This window comes from Schistocerca serialis, chromosome 2 (assembly GCF_023864345.2).
Source record: "Schistocerca serialis cubense isolate TAMUIC-IGC-003099 chromosome 2, iqSchSeri2.2, whole genome shotgun sequence".
Taxonomy (NCBI): Eukaryota; Metazoa; Arthropoda; class Insecta; order Orthoptera; family Acrididae; genus Schistocerca; species Schistocerca serialis.
The window spans coordinates 404,668,116-404,689,329 of record NC_064639.1 but is presented as its reverse complement, the minus strand read 5'-3'; the positions used below and the strand labels follow the sequence as shown (position 1 = coordinate 404,689,329).

The following is a 21,214-nucleotide window of genomic DNA, read 5'->3' as shown; positions in this document are numbered from 1 at the left end:
CTGCATTTCCATAAAAGAGGAAGGCTGGCCCTCAGTCTTAAGGAATACAGCACTAGGTCTAATTTTGTGCTTAGTTTTGTGTATGTAATTAAGTTCCTGATTTATTTTGACCATTCCTAGTTAATATCTTTTGGTACAGATCATTATAAGGTGAAATCAGTAATTGTTTCATGTCTTAGGTTCTATTGTTTACTTATAAATAAATATAAATTCTGTACTAATTATAAACATTTGAAAGAACAAGAAGTAGGGTTCTTAAAATATTTATTTGGCTCTATTCAAAAACATATTAGCAAAGCCAACCCTTAATTAATTCCAAAATAATTACCAGGTTTGTCAAAAGTATTGTTTGTATAGCTGTATCCATCAAGTTCATTATTTAAACAAATAATTTGGCCTAACCATTGTGGTAGAAGGAACTGTTAAAAAGAAAAAAAAAATTCGAAGTATTCAGTTAATTGGATGAGCTATGTTTTAATTGTAATTTCTGTAACTTAAACATCGAACAAGGTATAGTTTCAGTGCCTATTATTGTGAGGATATATAAAGGATCAATTTTTGGTCCCATGACAGTCAGTCAATCCACGGCAGATTTTCAGATGTGAAACATGTATTGGTTATATTAACAACAATGCATCAACTCAACGCTGGAACAAGTGTAACACAAATAGGCCATGTGTTAGAACAATTAATCACAATGTCTGTTTAATTTATTTGAAAAATAGTGTCACACATACCATATTATTCTGCAAGAACTGTGAACTGTGTGGTCGCTGATGTTGCCTGCAACCTATTAATGAGGCTTATCAACATTTACCAGTAGTGAACTGGCTGTATAATTGTGCAATATTGCAGCGTTGTGAACAGTGAAAGTAAAGAACTGGGTGAACATCACATGGGATGTGTATTGGGAGGGGGTGGCAGCATGCAGGAGGGTGAAACCTTTGGGTGGAGGGTGTGGGGACAGTGGGCTACCGAAGATTGAGGCCGGGACAATTACAAGAGCGAAGGATTTGTTTAGAGAACAACTCCCATCTGCACAGTCCAGAGAAGAAGCTGGTGGTGGTAGGAAGGATCCAGACGACCTAGATTGTCAAGCAGCCATTGAAATTGAGCATATTGTGACACCAGGTGGTCAACTTTGTTATCGGTAACAATTTGGTGGAGGCCATTCAGATCCATATTAACAGCCATTTGATAGTCGTACCAACATAACAAGCTGTGCAGAGTTTGCACCAGAGTTGGTATGTGACATGGCTGGTTTCACAGGTGGCCCAGCTTCTGATGGGATGGGATAAACCTGTGACAGGACTGGAGTAGGAATTGCTGAGTGGGTGGCTTGGGTGGGTTTTGTACCATGGTCTTCAATAGGGTACTGTCCCTGTGGCAAGGGGTTGGGAGTGGGTGTAACATAGGGATGGACTAGTTATGGGGTGGTTGGGTGATGGAACACCACCTCAGGTGGGGTGGAAAAGATTTTGTGTAGGATATCCCTCATTTCAGAGCATAATGAAGAGATATTGAAGCCCTGACACAAGATATGGTTCAGATGTTCCAGTCCAGGGTATATTTGGGTGATGAGGGGGCACTTCTTTGTGGTTGATTCTTGGGAGTGATGGGAGGATTGTGAGGGTATGAGAATATGGTACAGGAAATCCTTTTGTGTACTAGGTTTTAGGGGTAGTGCCTGTCTATGAAGGCCTTCATGAGGCCTTCATCATATTAGGTAATTCATCATATTGGGTAAGGGAGTTCTCTTCACTGCAGGTACATAGCCCAGGGGTGGCTAGGCTGTAGGGAGGGATTTTTTGGTGTGGAAGGGATGGCAGCTGTCAAAAAGCTGGTTGTTAGTGGGTTTAATGTGGGCAGAGCCATCAGAGAGGTGGAAGTCACTGTCCAGAAAGGTGGCATATTGGGTTGAGGAAGACCAGATGATGTGGATGGGAAAGAAAGTGTTGAGGTTTTGAAGGAGTGAGGATAAGAGGTCTTGGCCCTGAGTCCATGTCATGAAGATGTTATCAGTGAACCTGAATCAGACCAGGAATGAGAGTTTTGGGAAGCTAGGAAGGTTTCCTCTAGCTGACTCATAAGCAGGGTGGCATAAGTACTTAAGCATTCTGCTTTTCAGTGAATGGCCTCCTTTAACACGAAAGTATTTATTTGAATATTATTTTTATACGAACTTAGGATCAGCAGTCATGATGAACAATAGACATTTACATTCAATAATATGTATTGCTTACAATACTGGCTTTCTTAGCTCCAAAAGCTATAGCACCATTGAATTTCTTAATTGGTTTGTTTATTAATTTTTCTCTGGTTTGTCTTCTTTCTGTTCTGGTAGTTCGTAGCTGCTTCTCACCAGTACAAAAATTTTCAACTGTTTTTCTTATTGTCATTTGATATTAGGTATCGTGTTCTTCCTTACTGAAAAATATATCAACTGCTTGGAATATTAGTTGTTGTTTTACTTGCAGAATGACACTGCCCAACTTGAAGTCTCAGTTCTCAATGTGAATGATTGGGACCCACGATTTCGATACCCACAATATGAGTTCTTTATATCGGACTTGGATGTTCAACCAGGAGATGTAGTTGGCATTGTAGAAGCTGCTGATGGAGACAGAGGAGATACAATCACACTGAGTCTGAAAGGACCAGATGCCAGGTATGTTGAATCTTCTTTGAACTCTTGCACAATATTATAGCAGAAGCATTTGTGGCTTGCTAGAGAAGTATCAGTTGCTGACATTGTTAAAATATAGCTTTGCTTAACCTCACAGTATTTTGATGACTTATCAAACTTAACTCCTTTTGCTAGACACTATGAACATCATATGCAGATTGTCTCCATGTCGGGAGTGTTCTAGCTGTTCTGCGTTTTACAGAGAGATTCCATTCCAATTACTACAGAATTTGTCTGCACAATATCTGTACTCCTGCCCAATGCAGGACATCCAGATAGATATGATACACAATATTCATTGAGATTTTGGAAGTGTAGATCTATAACATCATACAACAGATATTGTATTTGTGAGTTAGCATTATATGGGATGAAAAGCAAGAATTTATAGATGAGTACAGATTTGTGCTATGAATTACAGCTTTCTTTTTGTCTCTAAACCTGTTACATTCATTTATTTTGCACAAAGTATGGTTTATCTGTTACTGTGAGTATCCAAGCCATTGAGGAGAAGTCAAGGCTTAGGCAGAGGCATATTTATGGTTGTTGATTCCTCGCGTTAGTTGTGGGTGGAGCAGGGAATGATAGTAGTGATGGAAGGTACCTTCTGTCATGCGTTGTGCGGTGGCTTGCACAGTATTTATGTAAATGTAGATTCACAGATCATATATCTTTGTGACAAAGGCCTACTTGATTAACTTGGTTGAATGGTGGTGGAATGGGGTGAGTTGCTGGTGGTGGTGGTGGTGGTGGTGGTGGTGGTGAAGATTATGGGGATGATGATGATGATGATGATAATGATGATGATTATGGGGATGATGGTGGGGTAGTAATGGAGGTGGTGGTGATTGTGAGGGTGATAATGGGTATGTTTGTTGGGGTGGTGGTGGTTGGGATGGTGATAGCAGTTATGTTGGATAATGGTGGGGATGGGTGTGGTGGTGGTGATTACAGTCGTGTGGAAATTTAGATGACTGAAACTGTGGGAAAGGAGATGTACTCCAGAAACAGATCTTCCCCACAAAGTCCAAAGGATCTAGAATTTGTTACAGTGTGCAGCAAATGGGTGGTTGAACTTCAAAGTATATATAATTTGACAGTGTACAGATTTGCAGACACATGGTTGGTTGTCATAGTTGCAAAGAACACTGCACAGTGATTGCAGCACAAATGGAATGAGAAATGGTTGCCTTTGTTTGGCTATAAAATGTTTAACTGCACTGCAGTAGAAAGTGGTGGATGATTTTGCATATTAATTCTCTAAGGACAGTAGCAAGAGTGGCATAGCAGTGGACTAGGATATTGCACAAGTTGGGTGAGCAACAGAATACCATCTTGATTGATGACACCAGAGCTTTTTTCCCCCCCCCCCCCCCCCCTCTCCTAGCATACGCCTCATTGCACGGCTCCTTGCAAATCCATCTTCTACTGTCTCTTCATCCATTCCTCCCAACCTCCAACACATTTCCACATGGTCCTCACTTCTTCTTCAGCACTGCAGCCTTTGGTGGGCCTTGGCCTCCTCAACAATCTTCCTCTGTATCTCTCTGTTCTCAGCTTTTTTCTTCCATTCACAGATCCCCATCTTGGTAAGGTAAAGCCAGCACATTTTCCATCCAGCTAGGTCTTGGCCTGCCCTTCCTTATCGTAGAATACAGTCTGGCATTCATTATTCGTTTGGGCATCCTGTCTTCTGCCATCCTCTCCAGTGTATTCTTTGAGATTTGATAAATTTCACTACATATTTCCCTTGTATAAGCTCCTGTATTTCATGATTGTATCTCATTCTCCAACCTTCTGCCTCCCTCACAGGCCCATAGATTTTTCATAAGATTTTCCTTTCAAATGCCCTTAGCTTGTTACTGACTGCTTCTGTTACTGTCCACGTTTCTGTTCCATATGTGGCAACAGGTCACACAAGGGAATAGTATACTCTCAATTTAGTTGTTCTTATAATTAGTGTTCTCGAGTGTAACTAGTTTTGCATAAGGTTTTGTTTCCTGCTTGTATCTTTTCTTTAATACATTTTCTCATGCATTATCATGGGTTAGGGAGACACCTAAATAATGGAAGCACCTAACAGCTTTGAGGATTGATCAGATACCTTCAGGTTCTGTGGTGTTCAAGCTTCATAATTGGACATAACCATATATTCTGTCTTGCTTTCATTTACAATAAGTCCATTTCTTGTTCCTTCTGCTTCCATTTGTCAATATGTTTCTTTAATCGATGTTACATCCCTTGTCACGATGGCAATATCATCTACATATGTGCGTATCTGGCTGGACTTTGTCATTATTGTTCTGTTTTATCTACTTTCATGGTCCTCACTGGTTGAGTGAAAAGACATTGGAATGGGTGCTCAGTTTCACTTTCAGTGTATGTTTAAGAGATACCACCATAGATAAGCTGTAGGATGCAGCTGTGCAATAGGTTTTATTGTGCAAGCAATTTCTTCTCTCTCTCTCTCTCTCTCTCTCTCTCTCTCTCTCTCTCTCTCTCTCTCACACACACACACACACACACACACACACACACACACACACACACACACACACACACTCTGTGTAGGATGCAGCTCTGTGTGTGTGTGTGTGTGTGTGTGTGTGTGTGTGTGTGTGTGTGTGTGTGTGTGAGAGGGAGACCTTAAATATTCTAGCATTGTTTTTTATTGTGCCTGTTTGCGACTTAATGCCTCCTCTAAGTACAAAGTCTTGTTTTTTAATTTCTTTATCAAGACAATTGGTCATCTTGGTTCCATCTTGTAAATGACATGATGTCTGCAGTAATTGCTAACAGTGTTACATCTATAGTAAGAAACTCGAACCAGTGAACTTTATTTATGGATGCAATTTTTTTCTTTTCCCTATACACCAGCTCCCAATGACAGTTAGTGGGATGAAGGAATGGGCATTAAAAAATGATTTAAGTTTTCAACAGAAAATTGGAGAATTTTTTAATCATTCTGAGTATTTATAAGCTTTGAGAACTTACAGTGAGTTACCTTGGTCTAATCTTTTTTTATGAGAAACTTCTTGTAGCTACTACAAATGAGACCTCTAAATTTGGTCTCTCAAATTCGTAGTACATAGGGGGCACCTCTCTTACTTGCTGCAGTTTTATAGAGCTGTTGTTAGATCCTGGCTTTATTATAGATTATGTTCAAGGCACGTCTGGAAAGTGAGTACCATTTTGGGAAAAGCTTACAAAAACACTTATTTCAAACTACAATTTGTTTTTACAAGAAAGAGCATTTCTTAAACCATTTTTCTACATAGTTGCCACCATGTTCAGCCATTTATCTTAATGGTTAACCAATGTCTCTTGTGCGCTTCAATGGATAGGTGCCACCAATGAAGACAGCCACTGCTGAACACTGTATTTCGCATTGCATGAAAGCGCCTTCCTCCAAAATCACGTTTACAGTTCAAGAATGAATGGCAGTCGGAAGGTATGAGATTGGGGCTGTGTATGCCAGGTGATCCAACTGCTCCCAACTGAATTGTGAGATAAGGTTGTGAGTGACACCAGAGAGTGGAGACATGCATTGTTATGAAGCAACACAATGCCGTACTGAGCATTGCAAGCTTTTTGTTTTGAATTGTGCCTTAGTTTCACAGTATTGTACCCCACTGATGGTTTCACCTCAGGGAAGGAACTCAAGAAGCAGAATGCACTGTCTACCCAGAACACAGTTTACATGATTTTTTGTGTTGACAACATCGTTTTGAATTTTTATTTTTCGGGGGTCGTGAATGCCTCCTCTCCATCAACTGCTGTTTTGTTTCTGAAGTGAAGCGACAAACCCAAGTTTCACCACTAGTCACAATTCTGTTACAGAATTCACTCCTCATCATTATATTGGGTAAGAAATATCGAAGTAATGCCAAATCAATTCATTTTGTGGTAATTCACAAGCATTTTCTGATCCCAACAGGAACACAATTTATGAAAATTTAAGTCATTTGTGACAACCTCATGCAAAAGAGTTGTTGGAAATTTGTGGAAACTCATCACAAAACATTCTTGTTGTGAAATGTCTGTCTTCACAAATTTTCTCATTCACTTCCTCAACCAAGCAGTCATTGTTCTCACCCACTTTCTCACCATTCCATCAGTCATTACATTTTCACCATAAATATCTACAAGTTGATGGTAATGAATTTAAGCGCTCGTAACATTCTTCATGTTGAAAAATCATATTAACGATCACATTTCACAGTTGGCAGTTTCAGATATTGTCTTAAACATTTTGAATGAGTGCTAACAAATGTTAGCACAACACAATCTGGCTGTTAATGGCGTCAGTGGAAACAGAGTGAACCAGAGAGATGAGTGTGAATGTGCTGTATTGTGACACTAGCATTGAAGTGGTGATAGAACAAAACAGTAGTTACTTTCTGGACATGCTTCGTATGGATGCCCTGTGTACAGATTCATTAGAATGTTATACTTAGTAGTGGTTCAGTGTACTATGAGGGAATTAGGCTGGCCACAGGGATATTTATGACCAGTCTCATCCCTAGCATATTTTTTTAGGCTTGTGAGCTGCCACTGTGAATTTAAATGTGGGGAGGGGTGGGGGAGGTGCTGGCGACTCTTCTAGCAGAAAGGTGAGCATAGTATGTATTGCACAATTTGATGTATTGTCTGAAATTCAATGTAACTTTTCAGGATGGAAATTTTAGATTTTTGTATAACATGGAGGCTGATTCATCCATTATTTGATTAATTATCAGCAAGCACCAAAACAAATCTTACAACTCCTGAAATTCTTCTGTGGAGTGGGAGGAGTTGTGCAGTAGGTGTTGTTCATTAAATTCTTTGCATCTATCATGTGGGGAGATGCTGAAATATTTTTGTTGCTGAATACCTTACTCCTTGTGCATCACTAAATAAAGGCTGAGTGATGAATAGAGTAAATCACTTTTCCATCTGGTATTATGTTTATGAATGTTGCTGTTGTTTTCAAATTGTGACTGACTGTTGACAATAAACTTCATAATGCACCATGAGGCTAGCAGTGGCTTGTGAAAAATTTTATCACTATACCACAATATTTAAAAAATAAACAGATCTTGTTTCACTATATCACCATGACTGGTGGACTTTTTATTGTTAAGATATTAGCTGTAACTATTGCGCTAAGATCAGTCTACTGACTGGAAAAGGACCTCTTTTGCAGATCATCTGCAGAATTTGCCATGTTACTTCAACAATACTTTGCACACACTTTCAAAGAAAACTACTGACCTGGTGCTGTGAGCAGCATGGCGCACTTAGCACCGGCAGGGGTGATGTCACATCAGACCATGTGCAGTCTAAAATAGACAGATTGCTTCCCTTCTCTGAAATGATCATAGTACAGCTGACAATCCTTCCAGCACTCAACACTACTTTCTAGTTATTTCAGAGAGAGTGCTACAAAACATTTTTTCATCCATTTTATTTGCATACCAGCATACATTTGAAGGGAAATAGCATAATTTTAGTGAGGTATTTCCAGTGTGCTGTGAGCACATGATTACTGGCCACCATTGTGTGAGGCTATTGTCACTATGGCTAATTGTTTAAAGAGCTGTCTACTAAAGAGCTGTCTACAAGAAGTTCTAGAGTCGACATCACACATTATACTTGCTGTATGTGTCTGTGCAATCAACACAATTTTTTCCTCAATGACAGCTTACACCAAAATATGATGCCATAAGACATTAGTGATTGAAAATGGGATACTAAGATAACTTTTTTGTTAAAACTTTCTGGCAGCTTAAAACTGTTTTCTGGACTGAGACACAAACTCAAAACCTTGCCTTTGACTGACAATTGCTCTACCAACTGAGTTACCCAAGCACGGCTCATGACTCGTCTTCACAGCTTTACTTCTGCCAGTTCCTCATCTCCTACCTTCCAGACTTCTTGCTTATATTGTATTACTTTCTCTTCTGAACTGTCCATGCCAACCTGTTGTGTGGCTTCATTGAAGTGACCATTATATGCATTGGATACCTGGCTGCTATCATTTATTATTTAGTTGTTTTATTTAACAACAAATTCCTCATTTGGCACTCACTTTCGAACATACGTTTACAAAATTTGTTAAATAAATAAGTGTTCATATTTTAACAAAATCTACAATATAATTAAAGAATATGCAAGTAGAAGTTAGTTGACAGCATCTATTCTGTGTACAGCTTCTATGTGTTTGATTTGGCATTTAATATCAATTTTTAAATCATCATACTTTTTGAACCACATCAAACAAGATGTTGATGTATTCAATATAAAATTATTGAGTTTTAAATTAACTAAATTTAATTTCATTATTAGTTCATAACACAGTAAATTAATGTAACAATCTACCTGATAAAGAGACAATAAAAATTCCATTATTATTATTATAAATACTGGCTTTTGAGAGATAGCTATCAAGTTGTTATTTTTTTCAATTTGTTAACTAAAAAATGGAGCACACTGCTGTTAAGCCTCTTTAATTAATGTTGCAGTGATATGATGATTTTTCATTCCAGGGTGTTCAGCATCAATGACAGAGGAGAAATATCCATTCAGGATATCTCAAAACTGAACAGTAGTTCAGCACATTTTGTAGCAGTTGCGAGAGATTCAGGAATACCACCAAGAGAGGTTAGTACACTATATATGTACTTATTTACTTAATTAGTTGAAGGGTCAGTAATTGTGGTACATTTCACATTCCCATTTTTGATTCTTATCATATTCTTTCACTTTCAACCTCTAAACAATAAGCAGGGCAACTATTGCCTGTGCCTAGTACCCTCTTCATATAGAGTGAGTTTCAGCATTTCTAAATATACCTGCCCAGTCACAAATTTGGAGTCGAAGTCCTAAGTAGTCAAGAGGTCTCAGAGAGGCAATCATCACACATTTGGTGCTAAAGTGCAGTGTCCAACTAAACACCCCAAATTTCACCCAAAAAACTCCCTTCATCATCCTGATCATGTTGTCGTGTGAATTTATTGAAAGAGAGAGAGAGAGAGAGAGAGAGAGAGAGAGAGAGAGAGAGAGAGAGAGAGAGATATGCATTTATGTAGACAAGGCATGCTGTCTTAGGGAACCAAAGTGACTGTCCTGTAGGCAAAATTGGTTTATTGTCCACTTTATGCATCAGTGCACATAAAACCATTTGGTATGACCTGAGACTGGAAACTTCCAATAAAATAAATTCCTATTTATCTGTGTATTTTCAATTCCCTTTTGCTGTGATGGATGCATCAGCTTGCGGCACGTATGTTATATCAACTGAACTTTTTATAACCGTAGGAATTAACAAATGTGAGTTATAGTGGCATCAGTAAAATACCAGAAGAGTTGCTTAACCAGAAATTTTATGTTGCAGGCATCAGTTCCTGTTACAGTGTTCTTTCCTGAAGCCCTTGTGAGAGCACAAGGTGCATGGTCTCCTGGAGGAACAGGCTTCCTCCTCATGGCCATATTTGGAACACTCCTTGCACTTCTGGCCTTAATTATATTTGCTTTAGTTTTGTACATTTATAAACAGTAAGTAAAATTATGCATTTATTATGAAACATTTTCATGTATCCTACTAAAATAATAGTTAATCAAATAAATGCACCCTCCAAGGCCCTGTTCAAGTGGATATATATCTCTTATCACTGTGCAAGTATGCAAACAGACTGTGTATCTTATGGTGAAACTGAAACTGTTGCATTTATTAGACTGCAAATCAATACTACAGCTGAGGAAATTTGCCCACAGTGCTCCAAAAGCTGGACATACTTTGGAGATGAAATATGCAAGCACTAAACTCTTTGACAATCTGCCAGTTGAAATAACCTATTAATGGAAATAAAATGCCTGGGAGATAACAGAAATGTTTTCAAATGTAGGCTGTTTCTCCTTAACTGCTTCAATACCATAGAGAAATTCTGAAATAGAAATAATTTGTCATTTTTACAGAAAGAAACCTTCAAATTTGTATGAGTACATTCTGGCTATTTACAGGTTTTTCTGTAAAAATAACTAATTATTTCTGTTCCAGAATTTCTCTACTGTGTTGAAGGAGTTAAGGAGAAACGTTTTTAATCTACATTTGAAAACACTTCTGTTCTCTCTGAAATTTTATTTCCATTAGCAGATTGTCAAAGAATTTTATACCTACATGTTTCACCCCAAAATTAGATTAATTAGAGTAAGGCAAATTATTTCTCCTTCTATTGTTGTATTAGTGAAAATACCTGTTACTCAAAAACTAAGGTGTATTGTTGATAACCAATATTATATGTGTATAAATATGCTGTGGTTAATATTCGCACCTGCTTAAGAAGGTGCCTGCAACACATCTGCATGTGAACCTCAGACATATTTACAATTAGACCTGTTTTCTTTTTGTGTTGAATATTTTTTGCCTAAGTGAGCAATATCCCAGAATACTATCCCATAATACATCAGTGACTGATAATATGAAAAATATGTTAACTTACTGACTCATACATTCCCAAATTTGGCAGTTGCTCTTAAGGCAAATGTAGCAGAATATAAGAAATATGTCTGCTTGTGTCTGTATATGTGTGGATGGATATGTGTGTGTGTGTGTGCGAGTGTATACCCGTCCTTTTTTCCCCCTAAGGTAAGTCTTTCCGCTCCCGGGATTGGAATGACTCCTTACCCTCTCCCTTAAAACCCACTTCCTTTCGTCTTTCCCTCTCCTTCCCTCTTTCCTGATGAGGCAACAGTTTGTTGCGAAAGCTTGAATTTTGTGTGTATGTTTGTGTTCGTTTGTGTGTCTGTCGACCTGCTAGCGCTTTCGTATGGTAAGTCACATCATCTTTGATATATATAATAAAAATAAAAAAATCACATGCAACATACCTCTGGTTCAGTTTGAGTCAGTAATAAAAATGGGATATTTTATCTCATCCACAAACAGTAAACGTCGGAAAGCTGCTACAAAGGCTGCTGGGTATGCAGCCAGTGAAATACAGCATAAGAAGTTGCCACCTGGATCAGCAGATAAGGTGGAAAATCCTGTTTTTGGTGACTCTGAAACTGCGACAGTGAGAGGTAAGATAAGAAATATTATAGACAATAACTAAAAGCAGTAATGACAAAAAATTAATATTACTGCTGACAATGTCTCCATTCATATTTCAAACATGCTGACCCTCATTTGCCTGTCCAACCCAATCTTTGGAATACCAATCATAGACTTGCTACTGAATGAAGTAATACAGTACTTAAACAAGGGACTCTTATTCAGGAGGAGCAGGAATGATGGTTGAGAACTGATTGTACTTGGAGATTTCATTGTCTGTTTCATCTTGTATAGTTATGACAGGATACTTGGCCCCCACAATAACATCTCCGACAAGAATAGAGCAACATAGTGAAACTGTGATTTATTTATTTCTAAATCCAACTCTTTCATGAAGCAGATGCAAGCATCTTTATAGATGATTTATCTGATCATAATGGTCAAATGGTAGCAATGAAGCATCCCCAAAGTTAGTTTTAACTTAGAAGGCTAAGTAATATTCTACAGGAACATAAATGCTAACTAAGTTACCCTATTCAGAATGAATTTACTGTTTGAACAATAGGAAGACATTTATGAAGGATTCACATTAGATAATAAGTTTGATATTTTCATAAAAAATCCTTGCAATTAGTGGATAAAGTTTTCCTGTACATTACGTCACGGACAGTTACAGTGGAAGTAGAAAGAAAAGGTTATTAATATCTGAAGTGAAAGCATCTTGTGCCTTATTTTAATGCAGAGGACAAGCTGTAATCAAGAATTAAAGCAGCACTCTTAGCTGTATTACAAAAAGTTTTGTGCTGTCAAAAAGGCAACTACAATGCAGTTCCCCCCCCCCCCCCCCCCCCTGTGGGTCGGGGGTTAGAATGGGCCCGAGGTATTCCTGCCTGTCGTACTAGTAGACTAAAAGGAGTTTTAACACATTTCAGCCTTTATGTGATGGTCCCCTGCAGTGTTTGACCTCCATTATTCAAAATTTTCCCGAAAAGCGAGCCAATTGGGGAAGGGTACCTTACAAGGTGCATCGTGTCCATCGTGCATTGAGATCTTTAGCCCATTTTTTCATTGTCACATTGCAGTCCTGCCCATTCTCCATCTCTTGGGTGAGGACACCTTCCTGGATGTGTTTTCCACCATGCACTATGCAGTGTAGAGTTCTGCGTCAACAATGACCATGGACTTCTTTGCACCTGATATCCAGCCCAGTAGCCAGTCCGTTGTGGTTGGGCCGCCATGTACCCTGTTGGTTGTAGCCCCCTGACAACACAGGGATCGCTCTGCTGATGCCTGCGCCATTAACTCCCCGTGTGTGCGCCAAGGGGTAGATGCCCATCCCCCTGGGCATCCTGCCAGGTAGCCTTCGCTGCGGCTCGGTGGCGCCCCTGGGGAGGGCCCCTGGTCGGAGTGGGTGGCATCAGAGCGGATGACACGCAATGAAGCGTAGTCCATTATCTCTTGCTGGTGGTGAAACACCAGCAGTCTCTAAGTGATCACGAACTCAATTCGATGCACAGAAGTACGACCCCAAATCGTTCCCCTCCCTGGCCACACCATGGGAGGAATGTCAGGCTAAGGATGGCAGCGGATCTTATTCATCCCGGTACCTTGTATGTTAGAGAGCTGATGGGGAATCTTTCATGACGATGAAGCCTCAGTTTTTTGTTGAGCATTTAAAGTTCGGGGAGGTGGAGGGCTTGTCCAAAATGAGATCTGGTTCAGTCTTGATCAAAACATAACCATCACACCACATAAGAGCTTAAATATGGTCCAGAGACCTTCTTTTGCAGTCCGACTATGAGCTGCGTGCCAATTTAGAGCGGTGAGGTGTACATTTCGTCCGGTGTGTCCACCATGGCCCGAAGAATAATTAGGTTGCCACTGGTGCCTTCATCTTGGCCTTTGAGGGTGATACATTGCCCGAGAAGGTCAAGGTGATGCTCTACTGGTGTGATGTAAAGCTCTATATCCCCTGCCCTATATCCCTCCCCCGATGCCGGTCGCTGGTGGCCGAGCGGTTCTAGGCGCTTCAGTCTGGAACCGCGCGACCACAGGTTCTAATCCTGCCTCGGGCATGGATGTGTGTGATGTCCTTAGGTTAGTTAGGTTTAAGTAGTTCTAAGTTCTAGGGGACTGATGACCACAGGTGTTAAGTCCCATACTGTTCAGAGCCATTTGAACCATTTGAACCATTTGAACCATTTGAACCTCCCCCAATGCGGTGCTTTAAGTGCTGGAAGTTCGGCCATATGTCTTCTCGCTGTACTTCCAGTATCACGTGCCGAGATTGTGGACGCCCATCACATTCCAATACTCCATGTGCCCCGCCCCCCATCTGTGTCAACTGCGGAGAGCACTATTCGCCTTGCTCGCCTGACAGCAGGATTCTCCAGACAGAATGGAAAAATCATGGAGTACAATATCCTGGACAGACTGTCCTACACTGAGGCTGAGAGAAAATTTGAACACCTGCATCCTGTGTGTGTGACATCATCTTATGCCGCCACTACAACAGTTCTGGCACCATCAGCTCTGCCAACCCAGGTCACCTCTCGGAGCCCCATGGTGGGGGGGCATTTCCCTCCCTGTTGCTTCTGCACCACCTACTTCGGGAGCAACACCCCCCCAACCATCGGGGACATATGTCCCCACTTCTAAACTGGAGAAGCATAAGTCTTCTTCGGCTTCTCTCACTAGAAAGCGGTCCCTTGGGGCACTCCCTTCCCAGGTTTCTTCCAGTGGGAAAGATGACACCTGCCAGTGGCTGAAGAGCCCAAAAGCAGCTGGTCATAGGGCTTCACGCTCATTCTCAGTCTCAGAGACTGAGCCAGTGAAGTCCTCGCAGCCAGGGAAACCCAAGGAGCAGCGAGATAAATCCAAAAAGAAAACCCCTAAGTCCAAGGAAATTGTGGTGGCACCCACACCAATGCTACCTAAAAGCTCTGCGGCTGAGGATGGGGTGGAGATTTTGGCGTCCGCTAAGGACCTAGATCTCGCCAGACCCTCAGACACAGTGGATATAGAATGATCAGGCAAAAAGTCGGTGGCAGCAGGTGACCCAGGGGTGTAAACTGGCTCACTGAATGTTCCATTCCTTCCCAGTCTCACGATGTCATCCTCCAGTGGAAATGCGGTGGTTTTTTCCACCATGTGGCTGAGCTACGGCAGCTGTTGAGCTTTACACCTGCTACCTGCATTGCGCTCCAGGAAATGTGGTTCCCAGCAATGTGGACCCCCGCCCTCCGCGGCTATAAGGGATATTACAGGAACCATAGCAACTATAATCAAGTGTCCTAAACTCGTTCTGTAGTGAACGTGTGGCCCCTTCAAACCCCTCTTGAAGCTGTGGCTGTCAGAATAAGGATGACGCAGGAAATAACTGTCTGCAACATATATCTTCCTCCAGATGGTGCAGTACCCCTGAATGTATTAGCTACACTGATTGATCAACTCCCTAAACCTTTTCTACTTTTGGGAGATTTTAATGCCCATAACCCCTTGCGGGGTGGTACCTTGCTTACTGGCCGAGGCAGAGATGTCTAAACTTTACTGTCACAATTTGACCTCTGCTTCTTAAATACTGGGACCGCCACACATTTCAGTGTGGCTCATGGTAGTTACTCAGTCATTGATTTATCAATTTGCAGCCCACGACTTCTCCCATCTATCCACTGGAGAGCACATAATGACCAGTGTGGTAGTGAGCACTTCCCATCTTCCTGTCACTGCCCCAGTGTCAGGCACATGGACGCCTGCCCAGATGGGCTTTGAACAAGGTGGACTGGGGAACTTTCACCTCTGCTGTCACTGCTGAATCTCCCCCACACAGTAACATGGATGTGATGGTTGAGCAGGTGACTAGCGCAGTTGTTTCTGTGGAAGAAAACATGATCCCTCGCTCCTTAGGGTGCCCGAGGCATAAGGCAGTCCCTTGGTGGTCGCCGGAAGTCGCTGAAGCAATTAAGGAGTGTCGGCGAGCTCTACAGCAGCACCCTTCCCTGGAGCACCTGATAGCCTTTAAATGGCTCTGTGCCTGTGTTCGCTACCTTATCAAACAACAGAAGAAGGAATGTTGGGAGAGATACGTTACCTTCCCAGGTCTGGGCAAAGATCAAATGTCTTTCCAGATACCAGGCCCCAACAGCTGTCTCCAGCATTACCATAAATGGCGAGTTATGTACCGACGCAAACACGATTGCCGAGCGCTTCGCTCGAGCCTCTGCACCGGAGAATTAACCCCCCCCCCCCCCCAGCCTTTCGCACTCTCAAACAGCGGCTGGAACGGAACATCCTCTCATTCGCTACATGCTGCAGTGAATCCTATGATGCCCCATTTACAGAGTGGGGGCTCCTCAGTGCCCTTGCACATTGCCCCAACACAGCTCCTGGGCCTGATCACACCCATAGCCGGATGATTGAACATCTCTCATCTGAGTACAAGCGACATCTTCTCATCATCTTCAACTGGCTCTGGTGCAATGGCGTCTGTCCATCGCAATGGCAGGAGAGCACCATCATTCCGGTACTCAAACTTGGCAAAAACCTGCTTGATGTGGATAGCTATCGGCCCATCAGCCTCACCAACATTCTTTGTAAGCTGCTGGAATATATGGTATGTCGGCAGTTGGGTTGGGTCGTGGAGTCACATGGCTTGCTGGCTCCATGTCAGGGCAGCTTTCGCCAGGGTCGCTCTGCCACCGATAATATTGTTTCCATTGAGTCTGCCATCTGTACAGCCTTTTCCAGATGGTAACACTTGATTGCCATATTTTTTTACTTACATAAAGCATATGACACGACTTGGTGACATCATATCCTTGCCATATTGTATGAGTGGGGTCTTTGGGGACCACTCCTGATTTTTATCCAAAACTTCCTGTCTCTCTGTACTTTCCATGTCCAAGTTGGTGACTCCCATAGTTCCATCCATATCCAAGAGAATGGAGTCCCGCAGGGCTCTGTGTTGAGTGTCTCTCTCTCTCTCTCTCTCTCTCTCTCTCTCTCTCTCTCTCTCTCTCTCTCTCTCTCCCTCTCTCTCTCTTTTTAGTGGCCAGTAACAGTCTAGCAGCCGCTGTCGGGCCCTCCGTCTCACCTTCTCTGTATACAAACGACTTCTGCATTTCATACTTCTGCTCCAGTACTGTTGTTGCTGAGTGGTGCCTCCAGGGAGCCATCCACAAGGTGCAGTCATGGCCTCTAGCCTGTACTTTCCATGTCCAAGTTGGTGACTCCCATAGTTCCATCCATATCCAAGAGAATGGAGTCCCGCAGGGCTCTGTGTTGAGTGTCTCTCTCTCTCTCTCTCTCTCTCTCTCTCTCTCTCTCTCTCCCTCTCTCTCTCTTTTTAGTGGCCAGTAACAGTCTAGCAGCCGCTGTCGGGCCCTCCGTCTCACCTTCTCTGTATACAAACGACTTCTGCATTTCATACTTCTGCTCCAGTACTGTTGTTGCTGAGTGGTGCCTCCAGGGAGCCATCCACAAGGTGCAGTCATGGCCTCTAGCCCACGGCTTCCCATTTCCAGCCGCGAAGTTGTGTGTCGTGCACTTCTGTCGGCGTTGTATCATTCATCCAGACCCCACACTTTATCTTAATGATGATCCACTCACTATAGTGGAGACATATCATTTCCTAGGACTGGTTTTCGATGCTCGATTGACTTGGCTCCCTCATCTTTGTCAGCTTAAGCAGAAGTGCTGGCAGCACCTCAATGCCCTCCGTTGCCTGAGCAACACCGATTGGGGTGCAGATTGCTGTACGCTGCTGCAGGTCTACAGAGCCCTTGTCCAATCCCGAATTGACTATGGGAGTGTGGTTTATGGTTCGGTAATGCCTTCAACATTGCCTTTACTTGACCTTGTGCACCACTGTGTGGTTCGATTAGCAACAGGAGCTTTTAGGACAAGTCCGGTGACCAGCATACTGGTGGACGCTGGTGTCCCTCCACTGCAGATCAGACGTGTGCAACTGCTTGCCAGTTACACAGCACACATTTGTAGTTACCCTGAGCATCTGAATTGCTGTCTCCTTTTCCCACCCGTGGCAGTCCATCTCCTGCATTGGTGGCCCAGATCGGGGCTAACGATTGTGGTTTGCGTGCTGTCCCTTCTCTCCAAACTGGAGTCCTTCCCTTTACCACTGCTACTTGCGGTCCGTTCAAATACACCTCCATAGTATACGCCTCAGCCGCAGCTTCATTTGGACCTTTTGCATGGCCGTATGTACTCTGCTAACCCCTCTACCCTCCGCTGTCACTTCCTCTCGATTCTTGACGTGTTCTGGAGGTCTGAAGCAGTTTACAGTGATGGTTCAATGGCTGATGGTCACATAGGCTTTGCATATGTTCATGGAGGGCATATTGAGCAGCACTCCTTGCCAGTTGGCTGCAGTGTTTTCACTCCAGAGCTGGTGGCAATCTCTTGTGCTCTTGAGTACATCTGCTCATGCCCTGGCGAGTCATTTCTCCTGTGTACTGACTCATTGAGCAGCCTACAAGCTATCGACCAGTGCTACCCTCGCCACCCTCTGGTAGCATCCGCCCTGTAAGAGTCCCACCATTCTGTGGTGTTTTTGTGGACCCCAGGACACGTCGAAATCCCTGGAAATGAACTTGCTAACAGGCTTGCCAAACAGGTGACGCAGAAACCGCTTCTGGAGGTAGGCATCTCCGAAGCTGACCTGTCTTACACCAAAAGGTTTTCCGTCTTTGGAAGACAGAATGGCATAACAGCATGCACAACAAACTGTGTGTCATTAAGGAGACTATGAATGTGTGGGAGTCTTCCATGCAGGCCTCTCTCAGGGAATCAGTTGTCCTCTGACAGCTCCGCATTGGTCATACATGGCTAACACATGGTTACCTACTCTGTCACGAAGACCCACCTGTGTCGCTGTGGCTCCCAAATGACAGTCGTCCACCTCTTGCTGGACTGCCCACTTTTAGCCGATCTGTGACAGACTTTTAACTTTCCTAGCACCCTGCCTTCCACGTTGGGCAACAATGCCTCCACAGCAACGTTAGTTTTAAGTTTTAGCAGATGTCCTTTGTCCCTCTGTGTCCTCCACCCAAGTGCTTTTAGGGTAGAGGTTTTAATGTGTTTGCAGAGTGGCTGGCTTTCCCTTTTTATTCTCATGGTTGGTCAGCAACTGTAACCTGCTTTCATGTTTTACTTTCTTCTGTTTCTAGCATATCTCTGCTGTTTTCTTGTCCTCTTTTTGTTCATTTTAGTGTTTGTTGCCTTCGCTTTGTTCTTGTGGCTTTTTCTTTCTTTCCATTTTGTGTTATATATTTCATCTGTTTTATTCTCACACTTGTGGCATTATTTTATGAGGAACAAGGGAGCAACCTTGTAGTTTGGTCCCCTTCACCTTTAAGCAAACCAACCAATTAACCAACCATGCAGTATGAACAGAAAATTGTAGATTCCAAATACAAACCAAAAGCAGTTTGGAGCATTATTAGTAGTGTAAAACACAGGAATGAAAACATGACCATCGAAACTAGAGCAAGTACAGTACCTTAGGTAGTCATCGCAGGCCTCACCATCCAATACTAGTTTTGCCATATCATCTGTTAGAGAGATACAAAATAATCTACTTCTGCATTCATATTCTGCAAGCTGCCATACGGTGTGTGCCAGAGGCTACCTTGTTCCACTGTTAGTTATATCTTTCCTGTTCCATTCGCAAATGAAGTGAGGTAAAAACTGCTGTTTATATTCTTCTGTGTGAACCCTGATTTCTCTTATCTGTCATATTGGCAGCAGTAAAATTTTTCTGCCGTCAGCTGCAAATGCTGATTCTCTATCTTTTCGCAATAGTGTTTTCTTCTCCTGAGGGATTCCCATGAGCATTTCATAATACTTGTGTGTTGATAACAAATCTAGCAGCATACCGAGCGAGGTGGCGCAGTGGTTAGACATTGGACTCGCATTCGGGAGGACGACGGTTCAATCCCGCGTCCAGCCATCCTGATTTAGGTTTTCCGTGATTTCCCTAAATCATTCCAGGCAAATGCTGGGATGGTTCCTCTGAAAGAGGATGATCACACTGTCTGGTCTCCTTCCCCAAAAACAAACAACCAACCAACCAAGCATACCTTGCTTCCTTTAATCCATCCCAGTGGGTATCTCAAACACTTGAGAAGTACTCAAGAATGGGGTGAACTAGGGTGCCATAGACAGTTCCCTTTCTAAATGAGTTACAGTTTTGTAGAATCATCCCAATAAACCAAAGTTGACCATTTGCCTTTCCTACTACCTATCTTACATGCTCATTCCATTTCATATCACTTTGCAATGCTATGCTGCTTAATTGACATGATGGATTCAAGTACACCAACACAGATACAGTATTCAAACACTACAGAATTGTTTTGCTTTTTATCATATGGACAGGGTGCTTCAACTAGCTCTGGATTTTGACGTCTAATGCACCAGTTGAACAAAATTTGTCAAAATACCCCTTAGGAAGATATCCAACAACACTAGCAATCAATGTCAAACCAAATATGTGCTTGCATAAGGTCTAAAGGTAGACCAACACATAATTGACTTGCTTAATTTGTGAATCTTTTTCTCTTGAATAAGTTAACAATTTTTCTGAAGTGTAGTGATTTGTCTGTCTGTACATGTACATCACATCTACCATTTTCTGTGCCATTCAGATAATTCCTTCTCTCTCTCTCTCTGTTTCCTATGTCCTCTTGTCTCCCCCCCCCCTCAAAAAAAAAATCTCTCTGGCCACCACACCCTCTGTTCTCTGTCTGTCCAACTCCTCCTCCCCCTTTCTTTTTCCAACTTCCTACTGCATCTCCTCCTCCACGTTCCCCACTCTTTCCATCTCCTACTGACCACCTTCCCTCTCAATATCTATCTCTCCCCCCTCTCCCCCTCCTCTCCCCCTCCTCTCCCCCTCCTCTCCCCCCTCTCTCCCCCCCTCTCTCCCCCTCTCTCTCTTCCCCCCCTCTCTCTTCCCCCCTCTCTCTTCCCCCCCTCTCTCTTCCCCCCTCTCTCTCTTCCCCCCTCTCTCTCTTCCCCCTCTCTCTCTTCCCCCCTCTCTCTCTTCCCCCCTCTCTCTCTTCCCCCTCTCTCTCTTCCCCCCTCTCTCTCTTCCCCCCTCTCTCTCTTCCCCCCTCTCTCTCTTCCCCCTCTCTCTCTTCCCCCCTCTCTCTCTTCCCCCCTCTCTCTCTTCCCCCCTCTCTCTCTCCCCCCTCTCTCTCTTCCCCCCTCTCTCTCTTCCCCCCTCTCTCTCTTCCCCCTCTCTCTCTTCCCCCCTCTCTCTCTTCCCCCTCTCTCTCTTCCCCCTCTCTCTCTTCCCCCTCTCTCTCTTCCCCCCTCTCTCTCTTCCCCCCCTCTCTCTCTTCCCCCCCTCTCTCTTCCCCCCCCTCTCTCTCTTCTCCCCCTCTCTCTCTTCCCCCCCCTCTCTTCCCCCCCTCTCTTCCCCCCCCTCTCTCTTCCCCCCCCTCTCTCTTCCCCCCTCTCTCTCTTCCCCCCTCTCT

General features: G+C 43.0%; 1 protein-coding gene across 1 annotated transcript in view; it reads left to right on the top strand.

Annotated features, from left to right (window-relative positions):
• The window catches only part of LOC126455574 (fat-like cadherin-related tumor suppressor homolog), a 320,133-nt gene that overhangs the window by 294,390 nt on the left and 4,529 nt on the right, over positions 1-21,214 (top strand). Inside the window, exons 14-17 of the mRNA XM_050091329.1 lie at positions 2,478-2,668; positions 9,214-9,328; positions 10,062-10,222; positions 11,613-11,746. Coding sequence (XP_049947286.1) covers positions 2,478-2,668; positions 9,214-9,328; positions 10,062-10,222; positions 11,613-11,746 — 601 coding nt within the window. The remainder of the gene's footprint in view (positions 1-2,477; positions 2,669-9,213; positions 9,329-10,061; positions 10,223-11,612; positions 11,747-21,214) is intronic.